The sequence below is a fragment of the Bactrocera latifrons genome, unplaced genomic scaffold (assembly GCF_001853355.1).
Source record: "Bactrocera latifrons isolate USDA-ARS-PBARC rearing strain unplaced genomic scaffold, ASM185335v1 scaffold_169, whole genome shotgun sequence".
Classification (NCBI taxonomy): domain Eukaryota; kingdom Metazoa; phylum Arthropoda; class Insecta; order Diptera; family Tephritidae; genus Bactrocera; species Bactrocera latifrons.
This window is the reverse complement of record NW_017535174.1, coordinates 633334-659098: the sequence shown is the minus strand read 5'-3', so window position 1 is coordinate 659098 and position 25765 is coordinate 633334. Positions and strand designations below refer to the sequence as shown.

The 25765-nt window shown below is 35.3% G+C and overlaps 1 protein-coding gene across 3 annotated transcripts in view; it reads left to right on the top strand.

Moving 5' to 3' along the window:
* The window catches only part of LOC108966654, a 47939-nt gene extending 35166 nt beyond the window's left edge, over positions 1–12773 (top strand). For 2 of the 3 annotated variants that reach the window (XM_018929667.1, XM_018929668.1), the window contains exons 4-9: positions 2964–3188; positions 3277–3475; positions 4434–4892; positions 10101–10412; positions 10587–10883; positions 11987–12173. In XM_018929667.1, coding sequence (XP_018785212.1) covers positions 2964–3188; positions 3277–3475; positions 4434–4892; positions 10101–10412; positions 10587–10883; positions 11987–12173 — 1679 coding nt within the window. Of the gene's footprint in view, positions 1–2963; positions 3189–3276; positions 3476–4433; positions 4893–10100; positions 10413–10586; positions 10884–11986 lie in introns of all 3 variants that reach the window. The other variant, XM_018929669.1, reaches the window with a different exon arrangement.
* Positions 12774–25765: the final 12992 nt, after the last annotated feature.

The window sequence follows — 25765 nt, the reverse complement described above, 5'->3', positions numbered from 1 at the left end:
GTCACTTTTTAAATATTTTAATGATCTTATGGGAAACACAATTAAATATATCTTCAAACGATGATCAGAAAGTAACATACTAAGATAGAGGCACTGTCCTCAACTACTATGTATGAGCCAGTTTGTTTACAGGAGCTGCTTAAGTTGGTTCATCTCAGTAGTGCGTTGCGATTTTTATGATGGATAAAAATATCGAACAAAAGTTTGCCTCAAATTTTGTATTTGTACCGAAATTTCGGTTGCTTAATCATTGCAAATGTTGGAGAAAGATTACGATGACTCAGTTTTATCTAAAGCACAAGCCTACGAATGGTACAAAGTCAAAGATGGTCGAGAGATCGTTGAACACATGCGTCGGTCTTGTTCGACCTTCGACTTGTTCAACTGATGAATATATTAAAAAGTGAAGGATATGGTGCTTAAAAATCGTTAGGCAAGTGTTAGAGAGTTAGCGAGAATGCTCGAGTCCGTTCGAATGATGTTGGTGGATATTTTGGGTATGAAATGCCTTCTTTCTCGACTCGTGCCAATAAAGCTAAATCTTTTCAAAAAGAGTATCGTACACAGATCTCTATGGACATGATGTTGATGGTGCAGTGCGGTTCCGAACTCACATTCATACAGAGCAATACGAGTACAACTGCCGTTGAGACATAGCCTTTGAAAGCAACAAAGTAAATACTGGTGAATAATTAAATATTTTATGCCTTATTCACAATTTCCGTGTACTTTTTAATCATTATGTTAGGAAAATATATATGAATCAGATAGTTGAAAGAGTAAAGTCAGATATATTATTCACATATGTATACTTAAGTTATTATGCTGATTTTGGCACCTGAAATAAATACTCTTTGATAACCAAAACTTACTGTACTCTTATAATAAACAAAAAAAAAATCCGAATTCCGTCGCTCAAAAATTTTGGAGCACCAAAAACAAATATATATACCTTTGGGCAGGGAAACTAATCAAAAACTGCAACTTTCCGCTGAAAATCTGTAAAGTTTGCTCATGAAAAAAATTTGCTTTTCCGCTATAAATAACAGTATGAAAGGCACAACCGTTAACTATGCATTACATTGTCAGACTTTTAGCTGAATGAAGCAAATTCCATTTTAAATTTCCCATACACATTTGCACCTTAAACAACACATTGAAGTTGGCTCCTGCTATGTTGAAGTATTTAAGAAGCACATATCAAAATAAATCCTTGTTTTACACAGATGTAAAAAATCCCAAGCAACATTGAAAGTATCGGAGTCACATTTCATCACACAGACCACCGACCATGTAAGAGAATAATGTTGTAAGAATTCAACAATCTGATTTCATTTGTACAATGAAATGTTTAGACGCATAACATATGTTGCCATGCACACCACACACACACATCATCAAGGCAATATTGCAAATGGAACGCAGCTCTTACATTATCATATTATGTAACACATGCTCTTCTAGTGGTCATGCAAACGAAAATGTGCTTGTTTTATTCGCCACTTCAGTTGCTACGCGTAAAATCTAACCTTTTTCGGCGAGATACTTTTAACCTTTTAATGTATTCGCCAAAAAAAACATACAAACAAATGAACATATTAAGCAACACGCGCGCATGAGAGAAATCCGAAGCCCTTTACGCGGTAAGAAGATGTGAAACGTTAATCCTTTTAGGACTGCTTTTACACTTTTGTATTCTGGAATCTTATTTCAAAAGCACACACACAGCGCAACAGATTAAGTGCGTAAAGTTTGTGATGTAGATTAATTGCTGGCTGACGCTCAATCCGATAGCGGACACTGTGTTAGCGATTGACCTTTTCAACTCATGTGCAAAGTAATATTTTGTAGTTGTACTCTTCTATAAAGTACACCAATGCGGAGCAGAAATTTTAATGATTTTGATTTTTCTTTCGTAAATTGGAGCTTTCAGTGGAAGACTTTCCAGTTTTGATCTCATATTCAGTTACAGTTTGCCGTATTTGTATGGACTGCGTGTATTCCTTTCAGAGGCTGGTTGAAAACACACATAGCATTAATCAACTTTTAGTTGGAAGTGGTAATAGGTTAAGGTAATTGGCACTTCATATTGCAACTTGATAGAAATTCGAAACTGCGAAAGCATATTTGTCTAATTTTCATCATCAATTTGTATGACTTGCTCTGTTCACCTCTGTTATTGCCTTTTTATTTGCAAAAAAATATTGCTCTGCCGTTATATAACTGAATATTCACTAAATTTCTGGAATAAAGAAAATTTTCGTAGATTTGTTGCTTTCTAGCGTCTCCTACCTGTAACTATTTTACATACAGGGTAAAGGAAAAGGAAAGAGCTTCAATTAAGAACTATCTTTGTTATTCAGAAAACTTTCGCTTTACTTGGTGCGAACAATGGTCGGTTAGCAAAATTTCGCCTTAAAAAAGATTCGTTAAATTTGCTGTTACTATTTGTAATGGTAATTCTATTCGCAAAGTTGTGAAAACTACAAAACCAGCTGCAAATTTTCCCTTTCGACCCAACCGACCGAGATAAATATTTCCATTTTCATTTCTTTGCAATTAACTCGACTGTACTACTTTGGAGCCTGTGCCTTTCCATTTGCCGTTGAGCAGATAGTTTTCCTTTGCTGTTTTGTTACATTTCAACGTTTTTATGCTAGCTTTAGCGTAACCTTGAACCTTTTGACCCAGACAGGGGTGTTCTTCAGCTGCAGCTATTAATTATTTCATTGACAACAGCAACTACAATCTATTGACCTCATTTCGATTCAGCATATTTTGTACGCACACTTTGAATCTTTGAATGCCTAACCACCCACTTCCTCCAATGGTTTGCGCCCATTTACTTCCGCACTTTGATGTGTAAGTGTTTTTACCCCTTCTTTGGTTTAAGTTCCCTTAGCTGTATAATAAAGCTAAGTATTTAAAATAATACTTTTCTCCATTTTTTGTTTTCCTTCAAGGTTACTGGCCGCTTGGCTTCGTTTGGTGCAACATTTACGTGACGTGCGATGTGCTGGCTTGTTCGTCGAGTATCCTGCACATGTGCTTCATCAGTCTGGGACGATATTTGGGCATACGAAATCCGTTGGGATCGCGGCATCGTTCGACGAAGCGCTTGGCTGGCATTAAGATTGCCATTGTTTGGGTTATGGCAATGATGGTCTCGAGCTCAATAACAGTCTTGGGTAGGTATTGGAAAGAGCCTGGTTCCCATATAAATCAAGCTTGATTCGATTTTTCCCTAATAATTTTTTCTCTTTTCTCTTCTGTCAGGCCTCGTCAATAAGCACAATATCATGCCGGCACCGAATATTTGCGTCATAAATAATCGCGCATTCTTCGTGTTCGGCTCGCTGGTGGCGTTCTACATTCCTATGCTGATAATGCTCACTTCCTATGCTCTGACAATACCACTGCTGCGTAAGAAAGCTCGCTTTGCGGCCGAGCATCCAGAAAGTGAACTCTTTCGACGGTAATTGCAAGCTTTAATAATATCTTAATATTTCTTTTTATTGACAAGGAACAAGTGAATGGAACAGCAGTAGAGACTCAAGTTAGTTTCAGAAAACAAGTACAAACCCTCAGGTCATGTTAGTTCCATACTATTAGGGAGGCAACTTAGGGGAACGAGAAAAAGATTTAAAATTTTTATCGGCACAATATGGTGGACTTAAATAAAATAATATTAGTCAAACAAATTCCTCCTACAAAAATCGGAAATCCTTCTACAAAAATCGGAAAATCATTGATGAGATAAAAGTCATAGTTGTCGATGTATTTTAGTTATCAAATGAGGAGGAGGCTTAAAACTTCTAGGAAAATCCATTATCAGAAACAGACGCACGAACTCATCGGACCCGTCAATGATGCGCTCGTCACTCTTAATTCTGAGTTTAAGCCAAATATTCTAGATTAATAATACACTATTTAGTAAGTAATGAAAATGCGCAATTTTGCAGATGCAACCAACAACTAACATTAATTTTGAAGCAGAAATTCTATGAAAATATTTACTAACGTGAAAATAATTTTAGAATGATGAAGTGTAAGCAAGCATCGCGATGAGATTTTAATGAAATTTGTTAGTGAAAATATAAAATTTGTGCTTGGAAACTTTTTGATCTTCTCAATTTAAATTAAAAATTTTTAATTGATTGTAAGCTCTAAATTAAAAATTAAATTTACAAAATTTCTGAGAAGATCAAAAAGTTTCCAAGCACAAATTTTATATTTTCACTAACAAATTTCATTAAAATCTCATCGCGATGCTTGCTTACACTTCATCATTCTAAAATTATTTTCACGTTAGTAAATATTTTCATAGAATTTCTGCTTCAAAATTAATGTTAGTTGTTGGTTGCATCTGCAAAATTGCGCATTTTCATGAAAATTCCATATATTTCTTCTTTCTTCACGTTTTTCACCATCAGCTTGGGTGGCCGTTTCACCATACGACCACAGCACAGCCAGCAGCAGTTGCAACTGCCCAACAACAGTTTCCGCCGTAGCAATAATAGTCACACTAGCTACAGCAAATATTGTGGCAGCGATAACAATCGCAATTTCAGCGCCAACAACGATAGAGACATTAGCGCCACGGGTAACGGCGATTGCGACAAGCAACAAACGCACGGCTTGCGACACGTCAACACAGCAAACTATTCGAATGGTTGTGGCAAAGCGGACGGTGGTGGCAACAACTTTGGCGGTGCGCTCTTCAAATGCCGCACCAGCTTTCGGCGCAGCGGCATGCGTCACACTTCATCGGCATCGGTGCGCATTAAGTCGCCAACACGCGACATTGGCGGCATGGATCGGTTGACGCAATCGCAATCGGCCCAACACAGCAGCTACTGGCGCACACACGGCAATCCGAACATAATGGACAGGTAAGTGCATTGTCAGGCAAGTGACGGCGGTTTGCGGGCATTCGAAAACAGAAAGGCTGCACAAAGTGCCTAGGGGTACTATAAATGCGGCGGCATAAAGGCATTTTTAGCTTTGTTATGGTCGATTAGTCAAACTTCCCGTGACTAGGAGCATCTTCAGAGTTTTGCTGACATAGGAGCGCCTAATCTCGCCTGCGGAAATTCGTAAATTTGATGATATTCTTCAATCAGAGATCCTATGAAAATTAAGGTAGTAGAATACATAGGCAGTAAACCTTCAACTGACATTAGAACTCACAATCTTAAATTCATGCCTTCTAACTCTTGTGGAGTCACTTTTGACAAACTAAAGTAATATTTTCAAAGCTCACCTTTATATCAATGATTTCCGATGAATTTCTTGCGACTATTACATATCTGTTTAGAGACGGAGTTTAGATATTGTCCTTCAAGTCATTTTTTTTACTTACCCATCTCAACAAGATCTTACAAATAACAGGCCTTATACGGAGAAAATCCTGGACGATTCCGTCCTATACTCGATGTCCACCCACCTTTCACACATTCTGCTTGGTGAGGAAGAGTTTTAGTCAATAATGGTTACCTGTAGGCTGTCTCTGGCTACATCGCAGAAATGTCTTGCTGTTGTTCAGCTATTTCGTTCACCTTCACTCTGCCTGGATTCTTTGAACCAAGTGCTTTGCGGCTTTTTTTAGAACTGCTCGATTTTGTGCACTCGACTTGAACTTCGAATTTTCAGGAAGCTTTTGTAATCCTCCACCGTTTTTTGTTTTTTCTTTTTTTTTTTTTTTTTTTTTTTTTTTTTTTTTTTTTTTTTTTTTTTTTTTTTTTTTTTTTTTTTTTTTTTTTTTGAGGCGTTTAATTTCTTCCTCATCAAATGATATGCCGGCTACCTGATCTTTGGCAATCTTTCGTAGTACAAAGTCTGTCCTCTGGTACCGATTTGACCATTTGGTATGCGCACATTACTATTACTTAAGTCTCTTCTCCACGTCAAGGCGAGCGTTACCGAAAAGTTGGAAGATCTCTATAATGAAGATTTGCCAAAAATGTGCCTTTAAATGATATTAAGGTTCTCACTTATACAAAAAACAACAATGTGTTCTACTAAACAAATTTCGTCTCCTATTTTTGTATGGGTGTATATAAACGAGCTCTCAGTTCTAATAAAAATAAAGTTATTACTTCAAAAGTACTTTCAATGCAATTTAGATGAAATATGGCAAGCGTGGTCGCCACACTTTCTTTATTACCGTTAAATAGGCCATTGCTTTTTTTCATGGCCAATGGACTAGCCATGAAATGCTCATATAACTATACATACAAACGCGCATAAAAATACACAAATAGGAGTAGATAGGTTCGAATGCATATCTGTGACGCAAAACTGCCACAGCAGTGCGGCGAAAAGCGGCAATTCCCGCGAAATGAATAAATAAGCGCGGAGCAGAAGCAGCTGGGAGCGCTTTCACAACAATGCCAAAACAGCAACAAAAGCGCATAAATGCATGTAAGTGACGTTGCAGCTGGAAAATGCTGGCAGCAAAGGCACAAGCAAGCGCATTTACCCAACCATATGAAGGTATGTGCACTAGCACCGTTATAACTACAAGCAGTTACATGCAATCGCCGTGGTTTATTGCAATCGTAAGCGTTAGTTTGCTGCAATTTTCTTGCAAAAACGCTTTTGCCTGCAAACAACTTAAATCTCTTGTAAGTGTGCGTTTGTTGTTTGCGTCTATGTGCACTCTTGGAGTTGGTAGATATACAGTAATCTCTGTTATATGGTAAACAACGCTTTGACATAGTCTCCCAAACAAAGTAATCAACTTAACGGCGCTTTTGTATAGCAGTGCATCTTTTACAGTTTTTCTCTTAACACCCTAGCTTTCAACCTAAAACAGAAATCACTAAGCAAGCTTCGGATCTCAATCTTATACCTTGACATTTCAGAGCTTGCTTCAGATTCAAAAGAAGATTAATTTCTGGTCAATTTTTCAGCTTAAAAGATAAGGTATTTCGTTAGCACTTATTGAACTCGGAAGAAAAATTAGCACACAGTTCGTGATTGTGATGTTTAATGTCAGCATCGAAACAGCAAACTTAGAAGAAGGAACGATGCAATCATTTATGCGATTCAAGATGTTTCTCCGAACAGACAAAGGTTGTGTAATAGTATCTCTAAGCAGACGCTATATGAAATATCAAGATGAAGTTACCTTTGCGAATTCGAGATAATGCATTTTGACGCCACAAAAGCAGTTCCTCGATAAAAATGAGTATCACACCGCCGCTTCTCGGAAACGCAACTTCTTTAAGAACTACAGAAACTTTCAATCGAACGGCTTGTTAGAACATATGCTCCATCATGATTGGCCTTAAATTCTTAGCTCAAAGTTGATCATTTCAAAAGGTCTTAGATTAGAGATTAGTTTTTTGATATGGATGAACTCCTGGGCCCATTTTGATGGTCATCCTCAAACGATGCTTCTGTTTTTTACAACCCAGCATGTATAATTCTCATGTCAACTTTCTAACTTACAAGATTAAGATTATATTTAATATAGTGGAGAAAATTCCTTTAGGGCACTACAAATGAATATCTGTTATAACAAAGGTAACTAGGTATGCAAATAGGGCTGATGCACTTAGCCGAGTCTCGAAATGGAATTAAAAAACGAAAAATTTACAAAAATTTAAGCGACTATGTAGATACCAGTCCATTTGGTTAATGCCAGTTGCTTGTTCGATTTGTAAACTATACTAATCAACTGTCAATCACAATACCGACTTCTTTTCCGCCAACTTTGAAATGCTTCACTGCACTTTTAATTCTTCTCAAGTATTTTCTAATAATTTTCCAACATAAATCACCAAGCGTTGCCATCCACTTCACCACTGCGGCGCAACATAAGGCTTGTGGCTAGCCACTCTTTAACAGTACATGCTAGTGGAACAACACTCGTAGCACTTTAAGTTAACTCGGCCGCAATTTTGTACCAACAAAAACATTCGCACTCATGCACTTCTGACGAGTTCAAGTATCTGCGCCACCTAGGCGGCTGGCGCACAGGAGGTCTCGGCTATTTACGCTTCCCCTTTTAGTGCTGCCATTTTCCACTTCCTTTCCCATGCGTTTCACAAGCAAAGTCATATAAATTTTTGTAAACAATTCGTGGCGAGCCTTTCTCTTTCTACTTTTCTTCGAGGTTTCACTTGCTTTTAGTTCTACTTGATTTTACCCCACGTCCATTTTGTGATGAAACTTTCACCTCAGTGGCAAGTGTTAACCAACAAAAAAAACTGCTGAAGCACTTATAATTGTAGTTTTGGTTTTACTTTTTTTTTCGAAGGATTTGTTGTTTTATAATTTTAAATATATTACGAAAGCACTAAGTGAGTCGTTTGTGTTTTTGTGAGTTTGCTTTCGCTTTTATGTGGCGCCGTAAAGTCGAGAAGACTTCACAGCTCTTAGCTCTTAAGTGTTGTAGTCACCATTATAATGTTTTTAACTGCAATGCCAAAATGTTTTGCATAACATAAAGAAATATGTAAGACATGAGTGGAAATATATATCTACCACTTTCAGTCATATAATATGGTATAAACGATTTCAGAGATAAAGTGCCTAAAAAGTTTCTTCTTAAAGAGACAAGTGAACATCAATCAGGATATCAGGCTCTCGTCGTGATCAAGTAAATCTAATTCAAAAATATACGATTTAGGGAGACTTAAATGTGCACAATCTAGCATGAAAAATCAGGCCAAAGCTTTCATGATGAAGTTGAATCAATTTGACCGTATAATTTTATAGATACGACTGCATACTCTGTAATCAAAAGTGACAGAAAGATCAATCAACATGACCACTCTCAAAATTATTACTCAAAAATGCGCTAAAAATTAAAAAAAAAAATAATCTTTTGCCGATTTCTTCTTCTCGAAGAATCAATATGCTTGCTTACAAAATCTATTTTCATCTAAATTCACTCAAATTGTTATTAACTGATATAAACTCGCAAATGTTATAAAATTTCATCTGCAACGTTACTCATACGCCATGTACACTCATGAGTAAGTACTCATACTCGCACACTTTAGGTGATACAAATATAGATACACGATTTCCAATCGCAACTAACTAAAGTTCGGCGGAAACGACAATGCCCACAGCAACGCAGACATACATACCTACACCTATATAACATCTTCCAAGAATATTTAAACTCACATAATCCTATTTTGCTATTTCTGCCACTGCTAACGCATGTGGGTTGCAAAGTGCATTCAAATTTCATTCCTCAACGCTACTACCTTAATTTGCTTGTGCTAAAACTGTTAGTTTAATCTTTGTGTAATTGGTTTAGGTGACATACGCTTTCCGCACGAAGAAAAATAATTCAATCACACTCTCTAAATTAACCACAAAATAAATTTAGTTTATTAGTTCGTGGAATGGGAAGCAAAAGCCAGCAGCAGCGCGTCTAAATGACTACGAAAGTGCAATATAAGTTTGTTGTTGGCATAACCCCGTGTCAGAAACCAATCAAATTAGAGTAAGATATTATCATTTGATGTGGCTGTCCATTACATCTTCTATTTATATACGTATATTTCATGTAAAATGTTTAGCTTTTTACTACAACTAACTACACAGATGTGCTTATGATTGCGATTTTGATAATATCACCACAATTATTGTCTTAATTTGGATTGTGAATATATTAAATTATGTTTATCATTATGACTACTTCTAGATTATAGTTGTGATTAGCGTAATCAATAACAGTAATAAAAAACATCGTGCTGCAGATATTCCGACGAATCCGACAAATTCGTTTGTGAATGCAATCAATAATTTAGCTCAGCATTCAATTATGATTCAAGCTATAATTATGACTATTTTATGAGCAAATTTACTTGGCCTAAGATTAACATTACATTATTGCAATACAACAGAAGAAAATCTAATAACTGTATGGATATTTTGTTCACACCTTCAGTGGCTTGCTCTTACTTTCTACCCTTAATTGCGCGCCAACGAACTAGGCACCCAATCACCGACCCCACAATCGCTGCAGTATTTTGCAATCCACCGAACCCTTCTAATAAATGCATTTACAAGCCACATTCATTTACTAAACTAATTTATAACTTCTTTATATGCACCGTGTTATGTCTTTACAGCCATCCCAATCGACACGCATCGGTGCGTGTGAGCGCCTCGCAACCGCAATTGGGTTATTCTACAAACAGTGGCACGGCGGGAAGCGCTGGCGGAAACGACAATGCCCTACGAAAGGATGTCATTAGCAGCATCAGCGGCAATACGGCCAACAACAATGGCAGTAACAGTGCGTTGCTATCGAAACAGTACGGCGGCACTTGTGAGCAGAGCACACAGACACCCGAGTCCATAATGCGTGAAACACGACGCCACAAGCTGAAAACATTTAAATTCTCACTGAATAATGTTACTGCGCCAGCGTTGAATTTGCGGTGAGCATTATGCATGAAATGCATATATTGGTGCCTATGCTAATAAGGCGCAGCCGGTCGCTTATGCGTTGCGCCTCTAATTGCATTGCACAACCCTGATTCAATTTGTGCATCTATATCCTCTAATTCTGTCGGTTTTTCTCTCCCTCTCTCTCTACCTACCTCTCTTTGTAGCTTCCTGAATAACCGCAGCAAACGCAATAGCTTATCCGCCAATGCAGTGGCCACCGAACAGAAAGCTACCAAAGTACTCGGCCTGGTCTTTTTCACCTTTGTCCTTTGTTGGTCACCGTTTTTCATTTTGAACATCATTTTCGCCGCTTGCCCCGCATGTCAAGTGCCCGAACATGTTGTGGACACATGCCTCTGGCTCGGTTATGTTTCATCAACAATTAATCCCATTATTTATACGATTTTCAATCGAACATTTCGCGCAGCTTTCATACGGCTACTAAAGTGCAATTGCGAGCGGTAAGTGGACAATTCAATTTTGATTTTGTGCTAATTAAAACCTAACTAGAAATGCCTATTTGATGAACATTCAAATTCGATTGGAATGTTTTGGAATATTTTATCTTGAAAATTATCGACTTGGGTGTTCATTTTAGTGTGATATTACCTACGTTGTAAACAGATCAATCATTTGTTTAATTATTGGCAGAAAACCAATTTGTTGATTTGTTGTATTCTTACCGAAGCACTCTAAACACATAGGCAAAACAGATCTGGGAGATTTCAACACAAAAAGCTTCAAGCAGCTAACTGTGCTTCCCAGAGACAAATGAGCCATCTAGTTCTATTACCTATTATTTCTGCCCAACATCAAAAATATACTCGAAAATGCTTATGGTAGTTTTAGTCAACATAAATTTGTCGTAGCAGATGTCACAACCTACAGTTAGCCTCGATCCAAACGGCTGATATTCACACTGAGCGCTTAAGTTACTATTTTTATGATTTTTGTGTTTTTAAATTAGTATTAATTTAAGAAATTTTCTCAAGCACATTTTTCAATAAAAATAATGTTAATTAAATTAGTTCCAAATTAGAAAAAAAAATCGTACTCGTATTCGTATGTATTTTTATTTTGAAAAACTTTTTTGGAATACACAAATGTTTAAAGCTGCTTTTTTCGACCGTTGAAATTTCAAATCCTTGCAACTGCAAAATATTATATTGAGTCGAAATTAAAACATACGTATTACGTATACGTATTAAAACATACGTATCCAATATTTTCCTCAAACAACGCGAAAAAATATTTTGGAGGTAATGTCCCATATACATTTTGTAAACTCTGACATACAGTGAAAATAAAAAAAAGTTGATTTAAAAACCGCCAAACAATTTCTGAGTGAGAGGAGAAATGTTTACACGTGTGCTCTTCCATATTTAAGCAAATTACAATTTAATCTATGAAACTAGTTTTTATTAAATTATTTAGCATTTTACAGTTATACAACCGTTATATGAGAATACGCATATGCATTTGTTGTTGCATGGAAATAAATTTAATTTAAATAAACTGATTTCTCATTTTCCAACTCTCTATTACTCTCCCTCTCTCTCCACAGCTCCGGTCGGCCATCACGTTATCGCTCCGTCACCGAAGGACGCAGCGCTTTAAGCCTGTGCGCTCCCTCCGCCCTACCGTTGGCCATTTCATTTCAAGGTGCACCTTTGATGACACCATCAACCACGAATGCGACACCGTTAAGCGATTTTCGTGGCAGCTATACGATCACAGATGATGAGTGTTAAAATTGAGTTGCACTAACCAGACCGTCGTGGATGCTGACTGCGAACTGAGCGGCAACATGGCAATTATTGTTTCGACTGAAAATGACAACATAAATATGCGAGTCGACGCCATTCAAGGGGCGAATCAACGGCGAAATGACGAAATGAAAACCAAAACGTAACTACTGTTACCTATACATAGACACATTAGAGCTCTTGGTATTCGACTAAACTACTAACCGGATAGCACATTATATGAATAATAATATTCGGCTTGCAGTATCTAAATAATCGTAAGTCGTCGACTATTCGTTTAACTACAGATTTTCGACTATCCAGTTAACTGTTTGTAGCCTGCTATTCGAATTGTAAGCATTCAACTTCTATGAATTTTTTCTAAGTATATACGTTTTCTTAAATATAAAACAAAAAAAAATCAAAGGCTGCTTGGAGTTCAAACAATTTTCATTTTTTCAAATACTTGCGGCAGAGCTACTATTCGAAAAGTAATAATCGGTTAATATCCATACAAACGGTTACCAACCGTATATTCGAAAAATCGGTTTTCAGGTTATTCGAATAATTTTAAGAACACAAATATATATATACATATAAATACGAGTTGTGCGAGTGTTTAGTCTGAAGTGAGCGGTGTGTTCGAGCTTGCAAATATATTAAGTTCGAATGATGGTATGTGTTCACACACTGGCGTCTATGGTACATTCCATATATATATATATACACACACAAATACATACACACAACTACACTGGCAAAAGTTTATTATAACTTTGTCCATACAGTACCAGCGACCAGCAGTAGACAATTGAAAAAGTTGGTCAACTCGTGAGGAAATATTAAGCAAAGGATATGGCGAACTTCTGCAACAAATAGGTTCGTGTTTCGAGAACATTTATTTTAGCTTATTTTGCTCCAAAAATACGCTCGTTTCGCTGGCATAGCACGCAGTGGGAGTAGCGGTAGATAGTAAAGGCGAAAGCTTCGTAATTTCCATACAATATTAGCTAAAAAGATAAAAAGAAATAGGTTAGTTTTATCATTTACCTGCAGGCAGTGCTATTCATCGTTAGTTTCAGACAGCCAAATATTTTAAGGATTTAGTTTACCCTACTTCGTTACACTTTAAATTAATTTTCCATTTAGCCTTGCTTAAGCTCTTTACATATACATGTATACACTCAATTAGCAGTTAACAGCTGTAATTGTTTCGTTTTTACTATTATTCCAATTAGCGAAATCGCAACAAACTGCAGCTGTTTACGAAGTGAAAGCTGATTGATCCACACATTGTAAATTTTGCTACAACCATGGTTGTAATTTTTATACTCTCGCAACAAAGTTGCTAAAGAGAGTATTATAGTTTTGTTTGTAAGTCCTAAAACTAAAAGAGTCAGATATAGGGTTATATATACCAAAGTGATCAGGGTGACGATTAGAGTTGAAATCCGGATGTCTGTCTGTCCGTCCGTCCGTCTGTCCGTCCGTCTGTCCGTCTGTCCGTCCGTCCGTGCAGGCTGTAACTTGAGTAAAAATTGAGATATCATGATGAAACTTGGTACACGTATTTCTTGGCTCCATAAGAAGGTTAAGTTCGAAGATGGGCAAAATCGGCCCACTGCCACGCCCACAAAATGGCGGAAACCGAAAACCTATAAAGTGTCATAACTAAGCCATAAATAAAGATATTAAAATGAAATTTGGTACAAAGGATCACATTAGGGAGGGGCATATTTGGACGTAATTTTTTTGGAAAAGTGGGCGTGGCCCCAGCCCCTACTAACTTTTTTGTACATATCTCGAAAACTACTATAGCTATGTCAACCAAACTCTACGGATTCGTTTCATTCAGGCATTTCCATATACAGTTCAAAAATGGAAGAAATCAGATAATAACCACGCACACCTCTCATACAAAGGTTATATTGAAAATCACTAAAAGTGCGTTAACCGACTAACAAAAAACGTCAGAAACACTAAATTTAACGGAAGAAATGTCAGAAGGAAGCTGCATCCAGGCTTTTTTTAAAAATTGAAAATGAGCCTGGCGTCGCCCACTTATGGACCAAAAACCATATCTCAGGAAGTACTCTACCGATTTCAATTTCAATTTCAATCCACCACCAGAATCATTCGAACTTACTCGCGAAAGATGTCGAACTCTCTTGTATACTCTTTAACATTAAGTTCATAATTTTCGAGCACCATATGATTCACTTTTTTGTTATTTTCATTAGTTGAAAAAGTCGAAGGTCGTCCAAACTGATGGATGTCGTCAACGATCTCTCGACCGTCTTTGACTGTGTACCACTCGTAGGCTTATGTTTTTGATGAAACTAAATCACCGTCAGCTTTTGCAACATTTGCAATGATTCCGTACACAAAAAATTTGAGGCAAATATCATTGTTCAATATTTTTAACCTTGTAAAAATCGCACAACTGAGTTGTACCAACTTAAGCAGCTGCTGTAAAGACACTGATTGATCGAGCTCATATTTGGCATAGTAATTAAGGACAGTCTTACCAACTTAGCAAGTTACATATTTTTGAATTATTATTTACTAGGGGAATTTAATTGCAATTTCCGGGTGCTTTTTTTTGGGTCAATATACTTATATAAAAACTAACAGAATCGAATCAAACAATATCCAAATTAGAGCCTTAAAGACCGGATCATAGCATATTTATTTATAAAAAAATATTAATTGCGCAATAAATATGTTGTATGGTAAATAACCATTGTTAACGAATTATTTGACAAAATTGCCATTGTATTGTTTAATAGCCTTTTCGCAGCGCCAAATTAATTTAGTATATTAAGATTATAGTTGCCGGTTCACACAGCCGGCAACTCTATTAACGATCACCTGTTATACTATACTTGCTTGTGTTCTGTCTTTTGTATTCGTTTGAGAATTAATGTAATAAAACATTTGTTATAATAATTTTAATTTTTTTATGGTTAATCAATCTAAATTAGCGCTTTAATCGAACATAGACCGGTTTATTGATCAACCTACTTATGTGCGGAAAGGCTATAAATTAAATGAATTGAGGGCATTGCTTGAATGGCTCCAAATGGCTTTTCCTTACAAGATTATAAACAAACTTTTTGTGGCGCAAATTATCTTTGCAGAGATATTTGTTAAATTCTTTTGGAATTACTGGAATAAAACTGAAGAAACCTTTTAAACACATTTGCATTTTCGCTTCAAATTCGCTTTGGAAGACATATTGCATAATAAAGTTGGCTTAATTAACTGTAAATCAATAAAACAACAGGTTTCCTATATGAAATTATGAGTTAGGTGTATATCATGCAATTAATGTTTCAACTTTTGTATATCAAATGGAGGAATATATGCAGACATTTTTGCGGAGTAGAAAGTAGTTATTTTCGATAAAGTACGAACCATAATATGGAATTAATTACGCGTTAATAGAGTCAATTGCCATAATTAACATCTAATTGTATTTTGAAATAGATTAAAAGATTCCTTCTTGACAAAATTCTCCACTACATTTTATTTGCAGCAGCTTTTATCTGCTCAATCATAATTGCTAAATGAGGTATACATTAGAAAATGATACAATATTTTATGGAAAAAATATTGCCTACCCAGTTTTTGTAAATAATACTCCTTCTCAATTTTCATCCGCTCCTTAATACAAATTTTTGATAAATTTATTGCTTTATTATTCATTATAAATTGATTTAAGATGACAAATCTCGTATTAGAAATCAAATAATAGCGTTGAAACAATTAGCATCTTTCTGGTCTAATGTTAGTTATCAGGCTCGGCAATTAACTGCATTTTAAGCTAAACCTAAAGTTTATGTAAGTATTTTCTGTTTAAGCTATTATAGTGTCAATTACAAATATCATTTGATTAAATTAGAGGCGAAAAGCTTAATAGCTGCATTCACACTACTTAATTAACGTTGAATGAATTATGTTTTCACCAGTTGAAAAAGAAAACAATCTAAATGGCAATGTGTACATGCTGGCATTTCTAAAGGCGCATGCATTGCATAACAAAAGTGTGCATGATTTGTAATCGAAACAATTAACAAGCGAGCACGTTACGAGTAATAAATTTACTAATGGCTCGGCCAGAATACTAATTACGGAAAGCAATGCGGGAATCTATAGCGAATATATGGAACAACATTCCATAGATTGCTTGTAGGCGCCTATTATTTATACTGCTCTTGAGTGATACTATGATTAGCTGAGCGCTTCTAAACGAGTTCAAAGACGTGCTACTAATTTTGTTTTTTATTTAATCAAATAAAAAAGCTTCTTAAAAAGATATGGACAAATAATAGATGATAATTTGGCGTGTCGAAGAGCTTTCGTTGTGAGCGTGAATATCTAAAACTCTCTAAACTTTCCGGAATATGTTTGAAATTGCGGATCTTTATGATACATTCAATATAATTGTTGCGAAAAGAACACGAAAAACGGAATCTGTTTGTGGACATGCTTACATACATAGCACGATACTAGCAAGAACCCCTAGTATCTAGAAAACTAGGAAAAAAGCACTAGCAGTTATCAAAATATAGATACTAATTAAAACTATAAAAGTAACTAAGTTGTATTATTAAAAATACTTGTTTTACGAATTTTTTCCGTGTCATTTAAAAATGTGATACTGAGTAATTCATCGATTAATCTAGCCAAATAGGACTTAATTCTACAACACGTACTGAGATATCTGGAAGTAGCTCATTTTTTTTTTAATTTTTTTTTTTTTTTTTTGTTTGGACAACAGCAAAATATTGTGATTTCATTTAGTCATTTCTGGGGTGCAAAATTTCTAGGTATGAATATGTAAGTAAATTAGGTATCTTTTGTGTTTCTGTAACTAGGTAAACCGATTGTAGATTGTAAGTGAAAGACTGCAGATTGAATGTAGAAAACCTAATTAGGAGTTCTTGAGTAGTTTATCAAAAGGAATTTTAGTCTGTCTGTTTATGTACCAATGGTGGATTTTTTAGACGGTAAATAGTCTCGCGATAAGGAAAGACCATTCTTAATTCTAATCTAATTTGGCCATCGCTTGCAGTGAAACGGCAAATCTCCAACAATCAATTTCTCGAAAATTAATTTGTAAATTACGTAAATTTCATTGATTTCAATACAAACACGATTTCAAACCAATTTCATTAAAAGTCACACAACTACTTGCTAACGGAATCAAAATACAAGGCAAGCCATTAAAGCAATTATCACTCTCACTCACTTGTAATTACAAATACAACTTAAGAGGAGATGAAACCTGAACTCTCCCACAACTAGGTAGGCCAGCAAATTTTTTAGCAGCAACAATCAACATCTGAGCGGAGAAAACGAAAGTGGGAAATAAGCGTCAATGAGAAGTTCTAGTAATATCTAGTAATATTCTGAGAGTTTAATTAATTAGTGAGATTTGCAGTTAACCAACAGCAGAAGAACGGCGGAGTTAGTCTCAGCCTAGTCGAAACTTTGAGTTTGAGTTAAAGTATTGCAATTTCCTGAAACTTCTAAGCAAGCTGTTATTTTTATATCTATTTGTGTATATGTGCAATGTGTGTATACTTATAAATATTTTATGTGAGTGTGTAAGTCAGTCTGCGCAAAATTACACCATTGTAAGTAAGAAGGCAAAAACAAAAACATAAACAGTCAAAATTCTCCAACAAAAAAGTCTACACAGAGAATAGCTTCAGGATTTACTAATTAAGAGCTAAGAATATCAACAAAATATTATTAATGTATGCCTATTTCTACTACACACACAAATGTGTATTTATGTATCTAAGTGAAAATCAAAATTTGTTATGAGTAAATGTACCTATCGACTAACTATAAATACATTTATTACATTTATAGGTGAAAATGCCACAAGCATGAGTAAATTGAGCATACAAATAATATTAAAATAAATAGTTTAGTGTTAATAAAGGTGTAAAAAAAATACTGTTGTAGCTGTAAGCTTTAATTTTTCTAGCTTAAATGTATATAGTTGTATTTATATGAGAAAAGATTTTGTTGTAATTTGTTAAGCTGAATACCCTTACTGACTTATACAATATTTTACACTAACAAGACTTCGGTTTTAATAAAATGTTTTACCTGCGATTTTAAAGTTAATTTCTGACCTTATGGACACACTTTTATGTGTCTGCGGTCGCAAAGCAGAACCGCTTCAGTCGAGTTAAGGCTTTATTATTCCTAATTATTCATTGAATGACTTTGTTCTTAAGAAAGCTTTCTTATAATCAATTAAACTAATTAAAAATAATTAGAGTGGTCAAAAGACAACTTTCAATTTGATAATTTTATACCAAATTGCAAAAAAGCGAGTTATGCTATTATGCTTTGTAATGATAGAAATATATAATTAACTACAATTATAAACATAAATATATGACAACTTTTTTTTAAGCGTATCTTTCAGTTCAAAGTATTTGTATGTAATAATAATATTTATTTTTACTTTTGCGGATATAAAGTTAATATAAATAATATATTTTTTTTTACATGAGTAACATTTTTTATCAATCAATATATGTATAACGCGAAAAATTTATGTATTTTTAATTTAATGCATTAAATGTTAATTATCTTAATGTTAAAACTAAAAATAAATACTTGAAAAAAATATATCTTTTAATTTTTATTACTTACAAATAATTCCTATGCAATTTTTATGGCTAATTTTTAATTATAACAGTCATATTTGTTTTAATTCGCTGCCCTAAGTCAATCACATAATACGCTGATAAAATGGGTAGTCGCAAAAGTCTTTTCGTATTTCTAATCAAACTTCAACTCTTTTATTTATAATAAATAAATAGACAAACATGTATCATTTTGGTGGACCACTTTTTGCCAATTTTACCGCCAGAGACCTTATCAGTGTAAATTGAAATTTCGAAATTTCCAGAACGAAAACGAGCGAATCGTTGTTGTTACACGAACTGATACATCACCGTCTTAGTAAACTTCACAAATTTCATTGGTGTCTTGCGGGGCACTATTTCCTTTATGATACGAAAATTTCTTCATTATTTTCACTCATTTTCGAACTTAATTTCATTTTATTAAATTAAGCTTAAAATCGTAACTTTTCACAATATATGGTATGACACAATGTGATTGGTAGCACTAGAGATACCCAAAAGAGTATTCAACCATCCAATATTTTTCCTCGCAGGTCGAAATTGCTTATTTTAGTGAAATTCTATGTTGCCTACCACAGATATAATTTTAATGATTTTTTCCAGACGAACGAAAATTTCCTCGTACTCTTTCTCTACATAATTAATATTTTTTGCTTACCTGGCAGCCATATTCAGAAAATTACTGCAAAGAAACGAAAAACCGTAGACGAATTTATTTATAGTAATATATTAAATGAAAGCAAACGTTGTTTTTTCACACTCATACACAGTCTGTTGTTATAATATTATTAATATTGAGTTTATTTAATTAATTAAGTACCGTAGTATTAAAAGCAGTATATATTATATGTAGCTGTATGTATATTAGATACTATACGTTCAAGAAATTCATGTGAATTACAACCGTTACACGCAGTAATGTAATTAAAATGAGTAGGTGTAATTTAGTGAAATCTTAACATAATAGAGTCTATTAATTTAGAACAGTTGTGTATGCATGGTTATATACGTAAATGTGGCTCAATTACTATAAAGCAACAAAATTCATAATAAAAAATATATATGTATATATACATATTGATAAAAATATAAAATGCGAGTTTCTATTAACAGAAAGCAGGTAATTTTTGTGGGTAGCCTCTACAGTCAATGGACCCAATAAAACTCTGAAATAGACTACACTGATAAAGTTTAAGGATTGAGCATACCATCTGAAACCTTAATTGTTATTATTATAGTATCTATATTCACCACAAATCTAATTTCAACAAGTGCGTTCAAGCTAAGACTCAGATAGCGACATAAGTGTTAACATTTCTGAACTCTTTCATCCGTTTTGGAGAATACCTTTCATGAAGGTTCTCATAAAGTGCCATTGTTTTGGTGTATGCCTTTATTCGCGTTCCAAATATCGTATCAGTAAGCCAATTCAACATAATTGCAATCATGATCACAGTTTACAACTATACATTATTGGAAAATATGGTGGTAAACGATTTTTTCATTCAGAATCCAGCTATAATGCTTACTCTTAACAATTTCATCACAAACGTGTGAAAATCAGTCCTATTTTACAAGTGCTAACTTCAGTATACATATATCTCGAGTCGTGCCGAACGAAATGGAATTATAAGCAACAAAATAGAAGCAAATGTCTTTGTCGCGTTTTTAATTTTAAATTTCAAACCTTCGCTGACTCATCAAATCACTTTGTTGCTTTTAAATTTATATTATTCTATTTTATGTCAACCCATTGCATAACCTTTCGAAATGTACCATACTTAACTGGAATTTAAGCTGCATTTTATTTAAAAAAAAACAAACGCATCAGAATAAGTTAAGTTTATTAGCACTTAAAAGTTTACTTTCCTATTTTTTATTAGCTTTTTGAAAGGAACAGGAAAGAAATCCCTGCAAGCAAAATCTTACTGCCAGGGGTCAAGGTATGCGCGCACTTGTTCATCGAACAAAAAATACAGACCGTGAGATAAGGCAACGTTGCCATATAATTTGATGACGCAATCATTAGCAATTGTACCGCTGCGAGTCATTGTTGTTGTTGTCAGCTGCTATTTGATGAAGTATACATATATGTGTGTATGTATAAGTAAGTGTGTACAAGGAATCACCCACCAAATCAAATAAAACACCCACACACCTATATATATATAGATGCATATGTATATGTGTATACACACATACAAGTGTACAAACTGCCTCATTAAATACGAATACCTCTGTCGCTTTTCGATTTCGGTCAGTTGCACGAGTAATCATTTTTTGTTTATAACACAACGCTCGATTGAGCCGTTCAAGTGACATTGAAAATATCCCCAAGGGAACTATTGCCAGCGGGTGTTCGCTCCATTTACTACTACGTACATACATCCATGCATACATACAAACACCAATAACATGAAGCAAGCATTAAAAACACTTTAGTCTTGGTTATTTGCCTACAGCAATGAACTTTACGTTGGCACTTTCGGACAACAACAACGGCAAGTCATATCCTAGAACAAAATTTAAGTAGAACAAACGAACAAACATCGATAAAGGTCAAATGTAACAGTGCAAAGACGTGAGGGGAAGGGAATAAATAAAATTAAACAAGAATAAGTTCGAACAAAATTGAATTTAATATACAGAAATGTCTTTACAGTAATTTCAAAGTTTTTCCCAATTTCGTTTCATATTTATTCTCAATCGAATCGGAGAGTGGTTTTGTGTTTTTTGTGTTTTTTTTTTTTTYGCAGCGTAGAATTTATTTCCTACAAATGTTAATAAAAATTATGTCTTGAATTTGAAAATTTAACTGCAGTGTTTAAGAAATTATAGTGCAGTAGCTAATAGTATCTTGCTAGCAGAACTAAGACAAATTTCACAGATCAAACAAAAATGTCTATTGTTCAGCTCGGAGCAGGAGCCCAGGCAAACCTTCAAACTTCCAGGATTCTGCAGCTTTTTTCAGGCGGAAGTCTTTGCGGTCAGAAAAGTGATTGAGATAGTTGCAGGCCAAGATCTTTTTGCAAAATTCGACACAACGACGTCACAGAGATGCCCAATTCTTGATAACGACGTGAGAGAGACTGATCGGAGTCTTCCTCAATTGTTGCGCTAGCGGCAGCAATATTCTCGACACTACGGGTACACTGACACGAGAACATTTTGTAGACGCTGAATTTTTGATGTGACAGAACGATTATAACGACCATAAATTGCACGTAACGCTCTTAAAGTTCAGGCCAATTACACTGAATATCTTTCCATGATGAAATGGCAAATCTTACTAAAGAGAAATGTCGAAAGAGCCGGACAAAATACAGCGCCGTGCCGCTATCTACTTTTATAACATCCCTCTTGAAAAACCGTTATATGTATGTATACATATACATATATACCCAGATACATAAAACAAAACTGAAGGTGACTCATGCCGTTAATAGCACTTCCGTGCCACCGGCCATGTAAATCTTAGAAATTCAAAGCAAAAACCGGCAGCACCCACATCAAAAGCAATGCGTGCACTCAACTGTGCACTGCATTCATACCTTTATGCCGCTTATTTTACTCAATTTACTCTCTCATTTTCATTTTCACTTATTATCAGAACATTGTGCTTCTTCCTATTTTTGAGCTTATTTTTCGGTTTCCTTATTTTCCAGGTATTAACTGCCTTTTGGCTGCCATATCCATTCCAAAATTGCAAATATCTTACTTTCGTAGATTTGGGCTTCCTTATTCAATTTTAGTTAATTCAATCACATTTCATTCGCCACCATTTTATTTTACTCTTCAATGGTTTTTTGGCGGTGCAATAGCAGTGTTGTTGGGCTTAAAGGGACATACGAGTGCCAGTATTAAAGAGCTACGGCAGTTCACGTTGGAGTATGAGATGGTACTTTTGAAACTAATTCTGTAAATCTAAAAAAACAAGCAAATAATCAATTTTAAAAAGTAAATTTAAAATAACATGATCATTTATAGTCATTCAGAGAATCTAGTTCTTGATTTGTCAACACTTCTTAAGATCATTTGTCTAATAATAGAAATGGAAAGATGCTAGCTGCCTGGCGCTTGTATGTTTAAATCTCAACACTTTTCTTCTATATTTGTAGACAAGGAAAGAGCTCTTTAAATATTCGGTCCAAATAGCTAATCGATTTCGCTTTAACTCGAACAATTCCTTCAATACTACGGTAGTTCAAATATATTGGCCTATATTAGCCATTTTTAGTAGCATATTTGTCTAACCAGTGACTCTGGAAATCCACGAATAAAACATTCCAAACATTGCGAAAGGAATTTAATCACAAAAGTAAAGAAAAGCGCGTCTTAAACGAGAAATATATTTGTGCCAGCAAACTTATATCTTTACACAAATAAACACAGATAACAACAGGACTTCCCGTAGCAAATGATAATCTCACACCTGCTTAGCAACCCCGTTCGAACGTCCTTTCGACACCATTGTCGCTCCCATTATTTGCTTACCTTCGTACAGAAAATTTACTCATTAACTTGGCGCGTGACATTTACAGCAAATGGGAGCTACATACACGTGGCTCGCTTTCGCCTTGGCAATCCTAAAACATAAACAAATTAGCAATGCGTTTGCATAGCTGCTGCAGTACTTAAGCAAGTGGCTTGGAGTTGAAATTTAATGTGTGTTTACTTGAGTATCCGGAAAACGAAGAAATTCTATTTCCGTCTTTGTGCTTAAATACCACAGCGTTAAACAGCGTTGGGGTTAATGAGCAGCACTTACACCGTGAAAATAACGACACATAAACACCTAAACAGAAGAGAAGCCCCAAACTTAAGATTACGCAACATTTGTAGGATGTGGCTTAAAAGATGCTGGAGAGTTTGCATTTATTTATACTAAGAAAGAAGTCACAGCAATTGAGAATATAAGAATTATTTTAGTGATCCGTCCATTGAAAACTGGAAGAACAATGTACTCTCCGATAACAAAATAACACAGAAGAGAGTTGTTCGCATCGTCACTTGCTCATTTGCAGCCCACAATCATGTGGAGCGGATGTTTCGCCTTCTCACTTTAGCTCGCCTTCAAACGGATATTCTTTGGCCACCCGGAAGATACTTGGAATAGGGCCGGAAGTCGTGAACTGCTTGAGCCATATGTAAAAGAATCTTTCCGCTCCCAAGTGATTAGCAAACAAAGAAATTTCTTCACTTGCGTGAACCTCTACACATAACTCCATCCTCCAACGACTGCGCTGGCTCGTATGTATGCTCGAAAACACTCCACTTCTGAAAGTATTCGACGCAACACCTGCCAAGGGAAGCAGAGGAAGAAGAAGACCAATAGTCCATTAGAAAGACCAGGTAGATAAGGACCTGACTTCGGTCAGAATTTCCAATTGGCGCCACGTTGCGAAAAGAAGAAACGACTGGAGGCCTGTCATTAATTCGGCTATAATCACGTAAGCGGTATCTACGCCAATAAAGAAGAATAAGAATTTTCTGAGAATTATAGAGCAATAACTAGAGCATACCTTAACTTTAAATGAGAACAAAAAATTCTTTAGAGCTTTTACTTCCTTTCTGCCAAGAATACTTTACCACCGCGTAAGAATTCGCTTTCTCCCAATGCCCATTGAGCTTATTCGAAATCCTGTTAACGAGATTAACTAAAAGAGAGAAACTACGAATGAGATCCGCTGCCCCTCTTTTAACCGACGAGCATGCTCTCCCTGAAAATTCATTACAGTCTTACAGTTTCCAGCCACTTTGCTGTTAATTGGTTGCAATTATAATTATATTAGTTCAAAGTTTCAAAGCTTTCATTAGTGCAAATAGAAATTACGAATCATTTCTCATATTTAACGCCTTCGCAATTTAAAGAGTAAACTTCATAAATTATAGGCGCAAAGTCATTTACACGCTGTCTCTGTTTTTACTCCTCCCAATCTGTCTGCAGACAACTCTAAATGGACAATTAGCAAATGTTTTGTTTAATTTCATTTAAATTTTCGCAAAGAATTACTCTCCAATGGCCCTGTGAGTTATGACTGCAACGCGGCATTTGAGAAAAGGAAAAACAAGTGACCTCAAAACATGCTCTGCATAATTCTACAGACTACAGGACATTTTCCACAGCGTGTCTGCATTTTAATTGCGGTTTAAATTGTTTGTATTCAAGGTCAACCGCAAACTAAGCAAAGCCAGCAAAAATTAGTACCAACAACAATGGACAGACCGACAGACCGGCAGAAGCTCAAGTATGTATGTATGTGTGAAGCAAATTTGTGAGAAATTAACGGTAATTCTCATTGCAACTTGCTGCCTTATTCATTTCCTTCGGCGCTATTTAATTCATTAGCTCAATTTGATTTTCTATATGTGCGTATAACACACTTGTAAACATAAACAAATAAAATGCGCACAAATTGCCTGCAAAGTGGGATACTTTAATGGCAGCATTGCTAAATGACTAAAGTTTTTCTACAACTTAGTTGCGTATCCTGCAAAATGCCTGTACATATTAGCAGTAGCTTCAATGAAATATGCATTGCTTTTTGTTGAAGCTTTTCTCGCTGCTCTTCCGAAGACCCCCAGCCAGGCTGCCAAATTAACCTTTTGCATATTTAATATCTCTTCTCACATATTGTCTTAAGTAGCCAAGCAGATTGAGACTGAAATTCGGATTCAGAAAGAAATTAGTTTACCTTAATGGCAATATTGTACCTCGGCAGGCGATAGCAAACTACCGCACATCCGTACTAAAACATTTAAGATCATAAATTTAGTAGGTAGTATACACAAGGTAAGAAAGAACATATAGAAAAGGAGTGCATATTTTCCATAAAAAATGTTTATAAAAAGTTTTCAACTAGAAAATTAAATTATTCTTAGATATGAAGCTCTGTTTCGGATTATTTACAATGGATGACT